At 40.9% G+C, this 17,036-nt stretch overlaps 1 protein-coding gene across 3 annotated transcripts in view; it reads left to right on the top strand.

Annotated features, from left to right (window-relative positions):
- The first annotated feature begins 5,337 nt into the window (after positions 1 to 5,337).
- LOC149575304 (vacuolar fusion protein CCZ1 homolog B-like) overlaps positions 5,338 to 17,036 on the top strand; it is a 132,776-nt gene continuing 121,077 nt past the window's right edge. The window contains exons 1-3 of one of the 3 annotated variants that reach the window (XM_089815080.1): positions 5,338 to 5,473; positions 5,638 to 5,761; positions 6,620 to 6,822. In XM_089815080.1, the coding sequence (XP_089671206.1) occupies positions 6,641 to 6,822 (182 nt within the window). In that variant the 5' untranslated portion in view covers positions 5,338 to 5,473; positions 5,638 to 5,761; positions 6,620 to 6,640. Of the gene's footprint in view, positions 5,535 to 5,637; positions 5,762 to 6,619; positions 6,823 to 17,036 lie in introns of all 3 variants that reach the window. The other 2 variants (XM_089815082.1, XM_089815081.1) reach the window with 2 other exon arrangements.

Genomic DNA, 17,036 nt, shown 5'->3' with positions numbered 1-17,036 from the left:
CTATTGCACTTGTTTCGGTTTCGCAGGTTTCAATCCCTGCTGGTTCGCAGGGGATTAAGGTAGCCGCTAGGACCTCGTCCTTGGCTGGGGCTCGTTCTCCTCTTGCAGCCTCTTCCATAGTACCACCAACAACAAGGCGTTCTCGCAGTCATCTTGGACGTGCGAAGATATCAGGGGTCAAACGACAGGCTGTAAGTCCAGAGGATTTCCCATCTGACTTTCACCCGGTTTCGACTTTTTTGCAAAATAGTTACTCCTCTCTCAAGGACGAGGATGATATGGAAGAGTTTTCATGAACTTCCTCTCTTGGAATGTTCGAGGTCTTAAAGACCTCTCCAAAAAATTCTATGTCCGAGATACCCGTCATAGACTTGGGAATTTAGATTTTCTTTGCCTACAAGAAGTTAAGATTTCTGGTTTCATGCTTTCTACTACATGCCGCGTCATTTGGCAGGATAGCGTCATGTTTTCTTCTCAGCATGAAGCTGGCCGAGGTGGTGTAGTTACTCTCCTGTCACCTCACCTTCATTCCGCTATTATTTCGCACGATTTTTGACCCCACACACCGTATTATTTGGCTTTTGCTTTCCATTAACAATCATTCTTTTGGAGTCATTAATGTTTATGCCTCCAATGATGTTGTGGAAAGGGCACAAATGTGGGTTTGGCTTGTTGACAACTTGCCGCCAGCTACTTGGGTCCTGTGTGGGGACTTCAATATGGTTGAAGTGGCCTCTGATAAAGATGGCATTCTGCCTTTCTGTTGGACAACTGGGGAAAGAGAAGCCTGGTTTAACATGCGTCATAAATTGGGCCTTTTTGATCCCAATACTAGCCGCCGTCATGATAATGGGGCTTGGCACACTTGGTCCAATTTTCGAGCTGGTCCTGACCGCATATTGAAACGTCTTGATCGTGCTATGATCTCGGTGCAATCTTTTTTTTACTTTTCTGAAGATCGTGATCTACCTATCATTCCCCTGACAGATGTGACGTTGTTAGACCACTATCCCATTTATTTTGGCATTTCTTGGCAAACAGTTGTTCCCAAAGTGGTCAAGTCTCAATTCTTCCTCAACACGTCTATGCTATTGCATGCCTCCACCATCTCCCACATACAACGTGTCTGAATTTTGGAACCACGTCCACATTCCCATCGAGGTTGGATTCAATGGTGGAATGACGCCATTACTAGAACGGCTCATTTTTTGCGCATCTACGGGCGTCAGCTGGCAATTTTCAGAAAACGGTCTTATGAAGCCAACACCCTTGCCCTCAAAAAAACCTCAGAAGCGCTCACCTTCAACCCCTTTGATGTGGATCGTCAATTTCAGCTTGCCAAGCTTCGCCATGAAAAGCAAATTGCTGATAACTATGCTGCTCAAGGAGCTCAAATCAAAGCCCGTCTCCACTGGCTAGAGGTGGGCGACAAAGCCTCGAAGGAGTTCTTCCAAGCTCTCCGAGCCCGTCATACTAATGTTGGGATTAAAAAGATAAAACAGGAAACTAATGTTCTTTCCAGTCTGCCAGACATCCTGCAAGCTTTTGTTCTTCACTATGAGAACGTTTTTGCTTCGCAGGGCCATTCAATTGCTCAGGAGGAGGCTCTCAGAAAGTGTATTACTGTTACTCCAAACTGCCTCACGGTTGAGCAACGCGCTTTCTGTGAGCAACTTCTTTCCCTCCGAGATCTTAAAGAGGTAGTTTACTCCATGGCAGATGACAAATCCCTTGGGTGTGATGGATTTCCTTGTGAATTTTACAAACATCTTTGGGAGCAAATTGGTCCTGATCTGCACAAAGTCTATCTTGAAGCATACCATTCTAAAAGCTTAGGAGTGATCATAAATAAAGGCAATATTAAATTCATACCTAAAGCTGGTGATCCCGAGGACATCTGCAACTGGAGGCCCATCACCCTCCTGAATGTGTCTTATAAGATCATTGCTAAGGCGCTCTCTCTCAAAATTCGCCATATGCTTCCTCTAATTGTGCGGCCTGAACAAACTGGCTTCATCAAATCCAGGTATATTCTTAACAACATCATTGCTGTCTGGGAAGGTATGGAATGGGCCCGTAAGTCCCAGCAACAGGCTATCTTTTTAAAAATAGATTTTGCTAAAGCCTATGATCGCATTGAATGGCCTTTCATTTTGGCTATGCTTCAGGCTCTAGGTTTTGGTCCCAATTTCCTTCAGTCTGTAGAGATGCTCTTTGGTGACGCTAATGCTTGCATCACCATCAATAATTCGCAATCTAAAGCTTTTGGACTTTTTCGTTCCATCAGACAAGGTTGTCCGTTAGCTCCAGCGCTTTATGTCCTTATTGCTGAAGGTTTTGGTTATTTACTTGCTCACTCTGTCTCTTCAGGACTGGTCCGTGGCATTTCCTTGCTTGATTCTTCCTCCCAGTTAGTCAATGGTCATTTTGCTGATGATTCTTTTCTTACTCTTCTTGAAGATGAAGAAAACATAAAAAAATATTTTAAATTGTCTTGACACTTTTTGTCAAGCCTCTAGCTCTGCCATTCAATGGCATAAAACGCTCTGCTACCGACAGTCTTTTTTGCCAGTTCCACCTTGGCTCAACCAATTCCAATGGAAATGGGTTACTCATGGAGAATTTTTTCGCTTTCTTGGCATTCCCTTTGCTTTCCAGGCTTCCCCTGTGGAACTTTGGAATGCTATGCTTACAAAGATTAGCAAAAAGCTTGATTATTGGATCACTAAGCCGCTTTCTCTTGCTAGTAAATTCCAGATTTGTTCTAAGATTTTGGCTGCCACCCATGTGTATTACTCTTCTTGTTGGGCTCCCTCAAAAGCTTCCTATCTCAAATTAGAACATTTACTCAGAGATTTTCTTTGGGCCTCTGGTTCTGACCATCATGGTTTTCACAGAGTTGCTTGGGATTTCTGTTGTCTCCCAAGGGAATCTGGGGGTCTCGGCCTGCTTTCCACTCGAAAGCAAGGCCTTGCCCTCTGTACTAAATGGATTATCAGAGCTATTTCTAGAGATGAAGCCTGAAAAATTCTTGTCAGGCATTGCATCTCTTCAGGCTTCCCTGCTAATAGACCGGCGTGGAAGGGGATTAGTTTTCAGACCCTTCTCACTATGCATGAACTAGTGGTCATACAGGGCTCTTTTGTTATAAAGAGCATCTGGAAAGCTTGGGAAGCTGTTAAACCTTGGCTTCGTTGGGCTGGTGATGAGTTTCGCAATGGGCTGTCCTTAAATCAACAGAACATTTGGTGGTCTCCCCTGTTTGCCTTCCAGGGTATTCCTCTTGCCAAGACTCAAGGTGCCAGTGCTCTGCGTTTCTTTAAACGTGGCATTCGCACTACTAAGGACATTTTTTCAAGAGTCACCATGAATTTCAGGTCATGGGAGGATATGCAAGTTCAATACCGCCTTGTTCGTGCCGATCGCCAGACTTATGACCTTCTGTTGTCTTCAATCCTTGTGCACTTACTTCATAAAGTGGAGATTCAGTCTGTTCGACCTTGGTGGTATGATTGGAAGTGGTTTCCTGCCACTCCATTTACCAATTATAAGCCCAATATGGGATACAAATGGCTTTTGCCCCACCTTCCGATGGTGGACACGCTTAATCAACGGTGGCATTTGCATTCTTTTCTTTCTCAATTGAGAAAACGGTTTGACACCATTTGGAGTGCCATTACAGAACCTAAGATTGCTCACTTTGCTTGGTGCCTTGCCTTCCAAGGTCTTCCCTTGGGGCCTCGGCTCAAGCACATTGGGGTTCCTGATCCCAGATGCCCCTTCTGTGGCCAACCTGAGTCCTTTTTGCATATTTTTTGGTTTTGCAAGTGTGCTCAGAATTATTGGCACTGGATTCATGATTTTTTCAAGCTTTTCAAGCCCGAACCTTTTTCATGGCACATGATCCTACTGGGTGATTCCCCTAGATTTCCTCGAAAGTTTTCTCAGATTTGGCATACTTTCAGGATGGAAATTTTGTTTTCTCTATGGAAAGATAGGAATGCAGTTTTATTCACTCATAATTTTTTGGATGTTAACATTGCAATGTACACTAAGGCATGCATTTGTAACAATGTCATTATGCAGATACAGGTGCAAGCTAATAAAGTTGCCCTGGAGGTTGCCCACTTATAGGAATTGTTAAATCACTGGGGTAATGCTCCTTGTACCATTGCCAGAGTTATTGGCACTGGATTCATGATTTTTTCAAGCTTTTCAGGCTCGAACCTTTTTCATGGCACATGATCCTGCTGGGTGATTCCCCTAGATTTCCTCGGAAGTTTTCTCAGATTTGGCATACTTTCAGGATGGAAATTTTGTTTTCTCTATGGAAAGATAGGAATGCAGTTTTATTCACTCATAATTTTTTGGATGTTAACATTGCAATGTACACTAAGGCATTCATTTGTAACAATGTCATTATGCAGATACAGGTGCAAGCTAATAAAGTTGCCCTGGAGGTTGCCCACTTATAGGAATTGTTAAATCACTGGGGTAATGCTCCTTGTACCATTGCCAGAGTGCCTCCGGATGCCTCGGCTAATGCCTCCTCGTCTTGTGGTCGCCGTTTCAGATGCCAGTCCTCTGGCCGCCATTCACATACGCCGCGCTCCCAGGGTCCCTACCACCGCTCTCCCAGTGGTGGTCATGGCGGTTGGAGGCGCCGCTCTGCTTCCCCACCACGTGGTGGTTCTGGCTGGTCCTCGGCTCCCCCCCTGGGCGGGCTTCTGGCCGATCTCCGGCTCCTCCTCCTAGACGGGCGCACTCTGGCAAGTTTCCCCGGCTGGCCTTGGCAATTTCTCCTCCGCGGCCAGACAAGAAGGATGTGGAGACTGCAACTACCCTAGATCTTGCAGATGCTGCTGATGGCTGGACTGTTCCTAGTCCTCCTCACAATCCGACTGATGCGTGGGGATTTCCTGATAAAGATGATCCTTCTCCCTCTGCTAGTACTGCCTTGGCAACATGAGGTTGTTTAAAATGTTTTTTTTTGATCAATAGTTTATAATTTTTGGCTGCGGCCATGTTGTTTTTTTCGGCTTCGGCCGATTGAACTCATTCGCGGGGTGATCTTGTATCCCCCGGCCTTTTTTTGTGAATTGTAATCTTAGTAAATTTTATTAATTGAAAAGGACTATTCATCAAAAAAATTACCCTGCAATTCATGGCCTATTTGTCAATTTGGATTCCACATAATTTATTTAAAAATTAAAAAGTTAATAATAAATAATTATTTGACTGAGCTCACCTACGCAGTGAAATACCTCGGCCCTGAAATCTATATGGTAAATCCATGGATAAACGTATATATATTATATTGTTGTAATTGAATTACCTGTTCGAGTATGATATTATCCCCAACAACCATTCCAATGCTACCATCGAACATGCACAATTCAACGAGATCTTACACCCTTTCCCACCTTAAAGGGAAGATACTTGGACTCTGTTCGTCGGGCTGCTTTGAAATCGGGTATTATTATTATTGTTCTTTCGGCTTCGCTTGGTGACCAGTTTACTTTATTCTTAAGCTTGTAAAGATTTTCCTTGTACTTAGTTTTTGCAATTATGGTTCAGGGCGCCTGACCAGCGAATCCCATTAAGAAAGTTTAATCTTTATTTCTGTTTTAATGGCAGAAATTAATTGATGCGGGACTTAGCATTATTGCTAATGAATTTCTGCATTGCAGCCCGTTCCAGCTATATTAGCTATAATTTATCAAAGTAGGGTTTTTTTGACCTTTCAAAGCTTTAGAGACAGGTATGTTCCCCGACACAGTTAAATCTATAATGCAATTCATTTCAATCGGCGCATTCATTTGTACGTGAAGTGCCAATTTATTTTTACATCATTTGCATGCCAATTTGCAGCCTGTAGATTCTGATGTTTTATGACAATTAGTAGATAACACGTTTTTCACGCCGAATCCAAAGGCTATTCATATTAACTTTCCAATTATGATCTACATATGCATTGTTTGTAGTGAGCTCTTGGATTTTAGTATGTTAATTAGAGTGGCCGTCTGTATAAATGGGCAGAGAACCCGTTTTGACTCTTCAAGTTTTGTGAGACAGTGACACCCTTTGAATAGAACCCTTTATATCTGTGAAGCTTGTGGGTAGTAAAGACCATAATAGATTATGACATGCTGGAATTATCTATATTTAGGCTTGAAAAAGGCAGGTCCTGGTCTTGTGGATTATTTCACACTGTGCATGAATTTCTACTTGTACATTTGTTCTTGAAAGAGTTATTTTCTCCTGGTATCTGTCTCTTTGATCTCATCTCATTTGAATTTTTGGGATGAATTACTTCCAGTTTTATCATTGCTTGCAGTCATGGAAATTTATGTTACTTGATCAACAATTGTTTACAACCGTGTCTTGTAGTCTCGCAGTATGCAGGTGACTTAATAGCGTTAAATTGTCATATATCTCCATAAGGCATTCACAATGTGATTTTATGGTCTCTCAGTATGCAAGTGACTTAATAGTGTTAATTTAAGTGTCATATATCTCCGTAGGGCATTCACAAAATGGTTTTATGGAAATTAACCCTTGAGTAAAATATGTACTTTGTAATAGGTTCTGACTAAGGGTTGATATTTGTTGTATGCAGAAAGAATAAAAGGAGTATACAATGGGGGTAACTTCAAATAGCAGCAGTAGTGAAGGACTTCAACTTTGTGTCTTTGATATGAGAAGAGGGCAGGAGGAGGGTCATGAGCTCGATAAGATTCTTTTTTTCTTCCCTGCCAGCTGTCCTCTTACAAGTCAGCTTTCCGTCATTGGACTCAGTGAGGGACTGATTACATTCACCAGGTTGGTAATTTTTATGGTCCCAATCCAAGCTTTTCTATCCTATGCTATAACATGTAAAGTTTAGAAGAGCTGTGTTGTTGTATCATTCCATTTTAACTTGTAGATGGTTTGATATCTGTTATTGTAGGGAAAATTTAAATAAGATGCTTTGATAAGCTGTTGGGATCAGTTTTTATCATACTTTTAACCAAGGAACTTATAATTTATTTCAATTCTTCCTTTGAACATGAGGAAAGGGTGTAAACCATAAAGGAAAACGCTAAATAGTAAACTCTCCAAAATCGCCTTGTAGAGAGTTAGATACATCATACAACATAGAATACCATGTGGCTTGACTTTGTTAATGTTTTAGCCCAGAAATAGAGATAAACAACAATAAAAGAGCATAAACAATACACAAAACACTCAATACATTTATCCTGGGAAAAACCTTCCACTGGAAGGGAAAAACCCAGCCACACCAGCAAAAATGTCTTTTATTGATCATAAAAATATTAAAGTACATCGCTTTCCACTTGGTCCATTTACAATATGCCAAGCAGTCATATAAATAGATTGCATAAGACTCTTCATCTTACATACGAAGATCGTTTGAGTCCCAAAAATAAGATCCTTCATATTTTCACATATTCAACACTTCACATTTCCATTCGCATGCCTCTTCGCATGATGTATGACTCATGTCTTTTTGCATAATATTAGCTTACATATAATCACAAATATCTCTTTCAGCTGAAGATAACCATAATGGTCATAACAAACATATTTCTATCTCATAAAATCAGAGATAAAGATCTCTATCTCAGCTAAAAACTTCAAGACTCCCTCTTTGCAAGAGAGAAATCTTTAGTCAGGCATGCACACATAGCTGCAACCAAAGATGATAAATTCACGTAACATATATTATCTCAGCATAACATAATCCACCATAGTTACATCATAAACACATACAATAGAGTCACACACATGACTTTCACCATGCTTGCTTGCAGAGGGTAGAACAAAGACTTTTATCTCAAAACTTCTCCTAGAGAAGGATACACTTCCACCACACCTACTCGCAAAGGGTGGAATGAAAACTTTTACTTCAAACTTCTCCTATAGAAGAATGCATTTCCAACATGTCTACTTGCAAAGGGTGGAATGGGAGCTTTCACCTCAAACTTCTCCCAGAGAAGAATGCATTAATCACTGAGATTTTCTCTTAACAGAGACTCTCTTTCAACAGGAACAACTTTACACACCATAAAAAAAGAAGTTGATTCCAAGCATTTTATTGTCACACAAGTTTCACAAAGGGTTGGACATCTCCCTCTATCAAATAACCTCCCTATGAAGCTGAATAGTCTCTCTCTAAACACGATCTTCCTCTTCTAATGAAGATAATGTGCCACCAATTTAGTATCAAGTCTGCAAACAACATTGCAAAATCTCTCACTATCCCATTGCACCTTGCAACCAAGAGAGATTTATAACATTCATAAGATCAACTTATCATAGATATCAAGGCAAAGATATACTCTCTTTCTAGTTAGATACAAAGTTATACAATACTTATCTCTTTGAAGTCTGATCTCAACACACATACATAATAAAGTGTAGCCCAACATTCATATGAACAAAATGTGTTACTCAATAAGTATTACAATAATAGATAATTGTCTATTATTAGTTAATGGTAATCTATTGTAAATATCTAGTTAGCTTTAGTTAGCTTTCGCATTTTTAGCTTTATCTGTTAGAATATAATATTTCTGTTCTTTTTGATAGTTTCCTAAGGAAACATTGCTTTATTCTTTTGTATATATAGACCTCTCAGTCTCTGTTAATAACAAGCAAGTATTTACCAATCACTTCCGAAATATGGTATTAGAGCCTAGACTTCAAATTTTTTCGAACTTTTTATAATTTCTTTCAAAATTATTTGCTCAAAAAAATAAATTTGGAATTCTTTTTAAAGTCTTTTACGTGTTTTGTAATACCTAGTCACGGCTAGGGTTTCAGAGACAAAGATTTGCGAATTTGTCTGAAAAAGAGGTGTATTTTTCTTGGTTTTTTCTAAAAATTGAAAATTTGCAAATTAGTGATTTCTTGGGGCGTTTTTGGTGTTGTTTCCTCAGCCTCTCTACGGTCTCAGTAAAAACGCCTCTGTTTTGAATAAAATCAGTCATTTTTCTACCTGCAAAACACTTTTTTTCTGCAATTTCAACCATTAATAGCCCTTTGTGGGCTCAACAAAAATTTTGATCATAGATTCTTGGTGGGTTTTTCAAGAGCTCAACTGGGTTGTCCAATTTTTTTGGGTGCCTCGTTTTTCATGCCTCAATTTTCGAGCCAGCGGATCTAGAAAACAACAACATATTCCTTTTGGATTTTTCGAGCTCTCATTTGGGTCACCCTTGGAATTTTCTGGGTCTTCCATTTTTTTGTCTCGAAGAACATGCCTTCACAGATTTTCACAATGTTTCATTGAAAACGGTACCATGACATCTTTGACAAACATTCTTCTCGAGCTCAACTCCAAATTCAATGATCGAAATTATGGGACTTGGAAGCAGCAGATTATCGCAATTTTTGAATTTCGGAACACCGATCAACTTGTTTAGGGTGTTGCAAAGCATCCGACTTCTCTTGGTCCCGATCAAGATACATGGGATCTGAATAATCGAGAGGCAGTGATGCTTCTCAAATTATCCATGGCTGATGATCAGCTTTCTCAGATTCCATTCGGCAAGACAGCTGCCGAGATCTGGACACATCTCAAAGGTCTTCATGAGACTTCTAACAAAAGCAGAGCCTTCTTTTTGAAGAACACTCTATTTGCTATTGTCATGGATGAGCGAACCTCGCTCTAGGCACACCTGAATAGGATTTAGGAAATCCATGATCAGTTGCTTGCCATCGATCGCAAGATGGAGGAAGAGGACATTGTGGTTATCACTCTTCGGAGTTTACCAAAATCCTATGAGTATTTTATCGAGACTCTCAACATTACATCTTCAGGTGTTGATTTGAAGTTCACTGATCTTTGCACCCTGCTGCTTCAGCAAAATCAGTGGAAACAACAGTTCGGTAGCATCTCCAATTCCACCTCCATAGAGCAAGCCTTTGCTGCAAAATCCTTTCAAAAGGATAAAGGCTAGTTTCAGTAGCCATCTCAGTAGAAGTCTTTTGCTCCAGCATTAGATGGGTCTCGAAAGAAGAACATTCAATGCAACTACTGCCATAAGTTTGGACACATGAAGGTTGAATGTTGGAAACGCTTAGCTGCACAGTCTAAGCAATTAGGTTCGCAACCCAAAGCGAACAATGCATAGCACATTGAGCAGGAGGGAAACTGAGGCAGAAGCACCCGAAGTAAAGGGGAAGAGGAAGTGAAGGAAGCCGAAGACACTGAGGCAGAAAGAAGTGTCGGAGGACGCTGCACGATGGTGTGGGAAACCTTCCACGATCCAATCCTAGCAGTTCGGGAACACAAGAAGTTGGTTTAGGACAAATAGGAAGAATCATGTTGCAGAAACAAAAACTACCCAAGTTTATTGGTGACGAGAAGGAAGATCCTGTCAGACATTGCCATACGTGCGAAACTATCTAGACGATAAATGGGGTTACTGATTAAGACGAATGAGTTCACCAATTTCTTGCAACCCTATGGGGTGTTGCCATTGACTGGTATTCAGACATGGTCAAAACGAAAATAGGTTCATGGGAAGATTTGATAAAAGAATTCCACGCAGAATTTGAACTGCTCCTGGATGATAATGAGATCGTCACAAAAGTCTACAGTGCTAAACAAGGGAGGAAGGAAATTGTTCGAGCCTACAATAGAAGGTTGAAGGAATTGCTCGGAAGATGGAAACTCAACTGACGAATGAATTGAAGAAGATGGTTCGTTGACGGATTGAACACATCTCTGAGAAGAAAAATGAGGATAGTACTGCCGACGTTGTATAATGATGTGTATGATAGAGCTATGAATTTGGAAAGTGAAAGTAAAACATTAAAGAAGAAGAAGAAAAGTAAGTCATTGCATGAGAGTGATGAATCATCAGATGAGGAGAGTAACAACGATGATGAATCTAGTAAAAAGGTGCAAGCATTACAAAAGGATACGACACACATGATGTTGGAGTTCAAAACGATGAAAAGAGGCACAGGGTGGAGTGACGAAGGAGAATAGTGGAGCACAAAGTGCAGAGAAAGCAAGCATACAAAAGGAGCGTGTTCGAAAAAATCATTATGTGACATCTGCCAGGTGATGGGCCATTCCACCAAGGACTGCCCATATAACTTAAAGATGAGAGAACCACAAGTGCTTTTCACCCAGGAACAACCATCTACCTCTAGGGCAGCCACCACCAATCAACAAACAAACAATGCATCATCTAGTGGGTTTCGAAATAACCAGCGAGGAGGAAGAGGAGGTAATTAGAACAAAAGCCGGATACAATACGACTTGAAGGGTCGGCCGATGATTCAGTGTAGGGTGTGCAACTAGTGGGGCCACTTTGCCCGAGACTGCGAGAACAACACACCATAGAACTTGTGTCAATAGTGTGGCCTCAGAGATCATAAAGAAGCGAATTGCTTGAAGCCTCGTGTCAACCTTCTCAACATTGAAGACAAATAAGTACTTGTAGTCACTGGTAATTAGGTGAAATAAGCTGTGTACCCTGATCCCTGTACAAAGAAGTAGAGAGTACGGGAGGCAAAAGAGGAAATAAAGAATGCAATGAAAGGAAGGGGGATTCACGTGTGGCTATAAGTACCTCCGGACAAACAGAGGCCAAGAATAACATACTAGGGCAGATATTGCAAATGGAGGTTCTAATTAAAATACAAGACCTCCACACCTTACCCTAGTTGAAGATGACATTACTGAATACCTGCACCGGACAACCAAGTACCAGCACCGTGCAACAGTCAAACGTTTTGGGAGGATTAGTGGTAGACCCCATGTTACTTGCATTGAACAATGGACGATACCCCGCCATTGTTGAGATGGGTATCCTCGGGACAATCCTCACCGATACTGTAGTGGATGTTGGGCTGGGGGTAAATGTGCTTCTGGAGTAGACATGGAAGAAACCTGGGAAGCCTACCTTGTGGACCCCACTTTCAACTTACTTGGTGCAGATCAACATGTAATTAAACCTTTGCGAACATTCGTTGTGATTCCGTTGAAAAAGATGGGATATGATGCCATTCTTGGAAGGGGATGGCTAGTAGCAGCAAGGGCAAACCATAATTGGAAGAAAAACACGCTTCCATTAGAGAGCGGCGGAAGGAAGTTTGTTATCGACCTTCGTACACAAATGGTGAGTGAGGAGATGGCTTCAAAATTTGAATCTGACGGAGTCTCGTAGAATGGACGAGGGAAGAGAGCGGATGGAGCCTAATGATGAAGGCATGTTAGAACTTGAAGGATGTTCATAACATGACTTGGATTCCTTGAACGAACTCTTCCATTGGCAAATGGAAGATTACAAGTTATTTTCGAGTTGAAATATGCTAGGAGTGGAAGGAATGGATGGAGAAGATAAGGATGTGTTTCCATCGGAGTTTGGGGAATACAAAGAAGGAAAAGTGCAAGTGAATGAAAGTCTTGCTCACAACTTTGATGCAGGGAAACCAATCAAGTACGAAGAGCCATCCATACAGGTCACGAATCTCAGGGATGAAGAGAATCTACGCAACATCTGGGTTGGTGATGATTGGGATCTTGTGTTGAAAGTGGAAGCATTCAAAATCTTCATAGAGTAAAAAGATGTGTTTGCCTGGAGTTACAAGGACCTGGAGGTTTGTTGCCCAAGTTTCAGTTCATATCTTTTTGCTCTAGGGTTTTGAGTCAAGTCAAGTATCAATATCTTGAGTCTAAGTCTAGATTGCCCACAGGATGGCCTTTCTTCTCATCATTTTTTTGAGCTAACTTGATGCGGGAAACCATATGAGCAATGCACCAGTCCAATGGCTAGGTGATTAGGTTTTGGAGGGTTTGTTATGCGTTTCCCTGATGAGAAGAAGGTTTGGATATCTTAATGATACATCTTTCTTTTTTCTTAATCATGTTGGAGACAACGATTCATGCTATGTTGCAATTTTCATGAAAGACATTGCAGATGATCAAGATAGAATGCAAGAGAAGCAAATAAATCATTAGAAATGGTGAAAGAACCTGGTCGAAGGTCCCTATCAAAAGGAAGGATACATTTAAAAGAGATCATAGGCATATTCAGAGTAAACAGTAGTGGAGAACATCGAAGACCGAAGCTAAAAGATGATATGCAGATCGTGAGAACCAGCTAGAAACAATATTAGTTGAATTCGATGTCTAAATGGCGAAGAACATGGTCAAAGGTGGCGAAAACTAAGTTGAAATCGAATTGATGGTCCAAAACACATCTGAACGTCCATGTCATTGAGTTGAATAGTCAAGTCAACTTGGACATAAGACCTTTTTCACAGCCGTTAGATCTTAAAAGATCTATGCTTGTCGTTATGTCACTATGGAGAGTTGTACGAAGAATAACTAAAGCAACATAACGACGATTGGACACGTGGAACAGATGGACCCATACTGCAAAGGAAATCAGTGAGTTAAGAACTTTAAATTATAGCCGTCAGATCAAAAGAACATCCACGGTCGTTGCTATATCATTATAAAAAGTTGCTCTATCAATAGTCATGGCAAGATAACAACAAGTTGACACCTGTCTGCAGGACCCAATTGAGGTGGGACCTTCTTTGAGTCATAAGCAGTAATCAAAGAACACAATGAAGATCGTCGATTTTAGGAAAGATCTACGGCTGTTGTTATGTCACCATTGAAAGTTGCTTGATCGATAATCATGGCGACGTAGCAACAAAGCAACGTAGCAACAAAGCACCATAATTCAAAATCGTTGTGACTGTTGAGATACAAATTATATGGATTTGGCGCTAACAACAAAATATGAAGGAAAAGAAGAGTTTAACAAGGTTTTCTGAAGCCGCATGAAGATGAACGGTTTCCAGGTGTTCTTAGAGCTGCCATGGGATTAGGACATCGCTAGGAATGACATCACATGTCTATACCATGTTGAAGATTAGATATTTTTCATATTTTCTTTCTATTTTGTGACTGTTGCTCTACCAGAAATGAGGGATGACAGAAAACTATAAATGTAACCTCATTTGACAATATAGAGGTCGACAAACTTGATGGTGAATTGATTTGTATTGCCATTTACCCTATTTGCTTGTCATCTTTTGTGGCACATGCATAGAGTAGTTTTGCATTAAGAATTGAAAGACAATCATGTATGACTCTGTGAATAATCAAATGAATTCCATTTCACTTTGATGTTTGCAATATAGTGATTCCATTTACTTTCTTCATATATGGTTCTGTTTCTTCTCTTGTTAGCTTCATAACATGTTAGATAGTTTCATTGGGAAATGAAAGATAAATGTGTATGAATCTATTAGTTATTGGTTGGATTTCATTTCATTCATGGCTGATAGTGAAAGCAATTCGATTTGCCCTCATGTGCATATCTCCTTCATTCCTCTTCTGCATTTAGATGGTTAATCTGCATTTAGAATAGAAGCAAGGGTTAGAAATATCAAGATAATCTACTACAGTCATTCCATTAAGTGTGATAGGTTATTCAAATCCCTCTTGCTTGAATTGTTTGTGCCTACAAACAATTTGGTTATCCTTTACTGTTCTTAGGTTAAGAGCTTATAATGTTAAAACTTCTGATCTCATAAAAACATATTCATCGCATATCATTACAAATCATAGGGAGTTGTACCTAATAATTCAGAGGGTAGTGATAGAATACATACACTGACCCATTTGTCTCTCCAAACATTGGGTATCAAAGAGTCAGGTTATAAAATCTAATAGGAAGACAAACTGTTAAACAACAAGGTTGTACCACTAGAGTTGTGCGTGCACCATATACCCCTAGTGCTTGGAGCCGTACTTGTGCGGAAGAGACCATATAGGATGAACAAGAATTATGCAGCCAGGGTTGATGAAGAGATCCAACACACGCTTGAGGTAGGAATCATATTTAGAGTTAAGACAAGCAAATGGGTCTCACCCATTGTGGTATCGTTAAAGGAGGTTAACTAGATTAGGATCTGTGTTGATTTCCACTACTTGAATGTTTGCACTACAAAGGACCCCTTCCCTATTCTGTTCATGGATACAATACTTGAAGAAGTTGCTGGACACGAAATGTACTCATTTATGGACAGGTTCTTTGGTTATAACCAGATATCAATCGTGGATGAGGACAAGTTGAAGACCACTTTTGTGGTAGAGGATGACATCTATGCATATAACCAGATGCTGCCCTTCGGTTCGTGCAATACGCCAGCAACCTTCCAAAGAATAATTCTTCATATCTTTGATAAAATGTTCGTAGGAAACTTGTGCACATTCTTGGATGATTGGTCTATTTTCAGTGGACAAGACACATTTGGCAGCACTCGGGGAGTGCATGGAAAGGTATCGTCAGGCCAGGCTGGTGCTGAACCCAAAGAAGTTTAGATTCGTGGTACCCTAGAGTAAGCTATTGGGGCACATTGTATGTAAGATGTGACTCAAAATTGATCCAAACAAGGTATGCATGATAGTAGAGACAGAAGCGCCAACCTACGTTAGTGGAGTCAAATCCTTTTTAGGACACATTGGATATCACAAAAGGTCCATAAAAAACTTTGCTCAAGTTTCATGCCCCCTCGAAAGTCTGACAAGAAAAGGGGAACCCTATGTTTGGGGTACAGAGCAAGAAACCTCCTTTAAGGAATTGAAGATGAAATTGCTAGGGGTACCAATCCTGGCATACACAAACTGGGATAAAGAGTTTCACGTGCATGTGGACGCGTCTAACTTTGCAATTGACACAACACTTGCATAGACGGGTGATCATGGCTTGGATAATCCTATCTATTTTGCTAGTAGATTGTTCTCGAGGGCGAAGAAGCGCCACAACACAATGGAGTGGGAGGCTCTAGGAATGGTGTACACTGTACAAAAGTTCAAACTTAATTTGTTGGCAACGCCCTTAACATTCTACGTAGACGACCAAGCATTGATGTATGTAGTGAACAAACCCAACATTCAGGGGAGGGTGAGTAGATGGTTGTTGCTACTCCAGGAGTTTACATTCACCATTGTGGTGCGACCGAGGAAGAGCCATGTTATAGCCGATCAACTATCTTGGATCAGGTTAGGGGAACCGCCGGAAGGAGTCAATGATGACTTCCTAGATGTGCATTTATTGCGTATAGCCATCCTTCTAGAGTGGTACGAAAGCATTAGTGAATATCTATCCACTTCACAATATCCCAGGAAGATGCCACCAAGCGAACGACGAAAGTTGGTACTGAGGAGTAGAACATTTTCATTGATTAATGGTTTGTTGTATAAGATGGGGCCAGACTTGAGAAGATGTGTCATGGAGGAGGAAGTACAAAGTGTCCTTCAAAAAGCTCACAAAGGTCTGACAAGAGGGCATATGAGACCAGGCACGATGACAAGGGCTATGATGGGCTACATTGTACAATGATGCCAGAGTGGGTGGTTAGCTGTGAACACTTGTTAGTGCATGGGTAAACCCTTGAAACAAGATTTTATGCCGCTCAATCCATCACATGCCCAAGACTTGTTCAAACAATGGGGTATAGATTTCATGGAGCCCCTTAAGCCAAGTAGGGCTTGGAGATGCCGCTATGTTGTGGTAGCAATTGAGTATTTGAGGAAGTGGGTGGAGGCATGAGTGTTGCCCAACAATTTGGCCATAAGCACGACAAAGTTTATTTATGAGCAGATCTTCACACGTTATGACATCCCTATTCAATTGACCAGTGACAGGAGAGGTCACTTCGTCAATCATGTGATTCGACTGCTCACAATCGAGTTCAAAAATTTTCACTCCCTGTTGAGCCTGTATAATCCGAGGGCCAATGGCCAAGGGGAGACAACGAAAAAAATCTTGGTGTTAGTCATCTCCAAGTCATGCGGGGTGGAGCAAGCCATTTGGGAAGAGAATTTGCCATTAACATTTTGGGCGTACCACATAACATACAAAATTAGAACAAGACAAACACCGTTCCAACTAATGCTCGGGCAAGAAGCGGTAGTGCCGGCAGAATTTATGGTTCCAAGCCTTCCGATAACGATTGAAAATAGACTTGGCAACATGCAAAGTCTTCGAGAG

The sequence above is a fragment of the Cupressus sempervirens genome, chromosome 2 (genome assembly GCF_028749045.1).
Source record: "Cupressus sempervirens isolate cs-2001-9-10 chromosome 2, ASM2874904v1, whole genome shotgun sequence".
Taxonomy (NCBI): Eukaryota; Viridiplantae; Streptophyta; class Pinopsida; order Cupressales; family Cupressaceae; genus Cupressus; species Cupressus sempervirens.
Note: the sequence above shows the minus strand (reverse complement) of the source record. Positions and strands in the feature narration are given on the sequence as shown.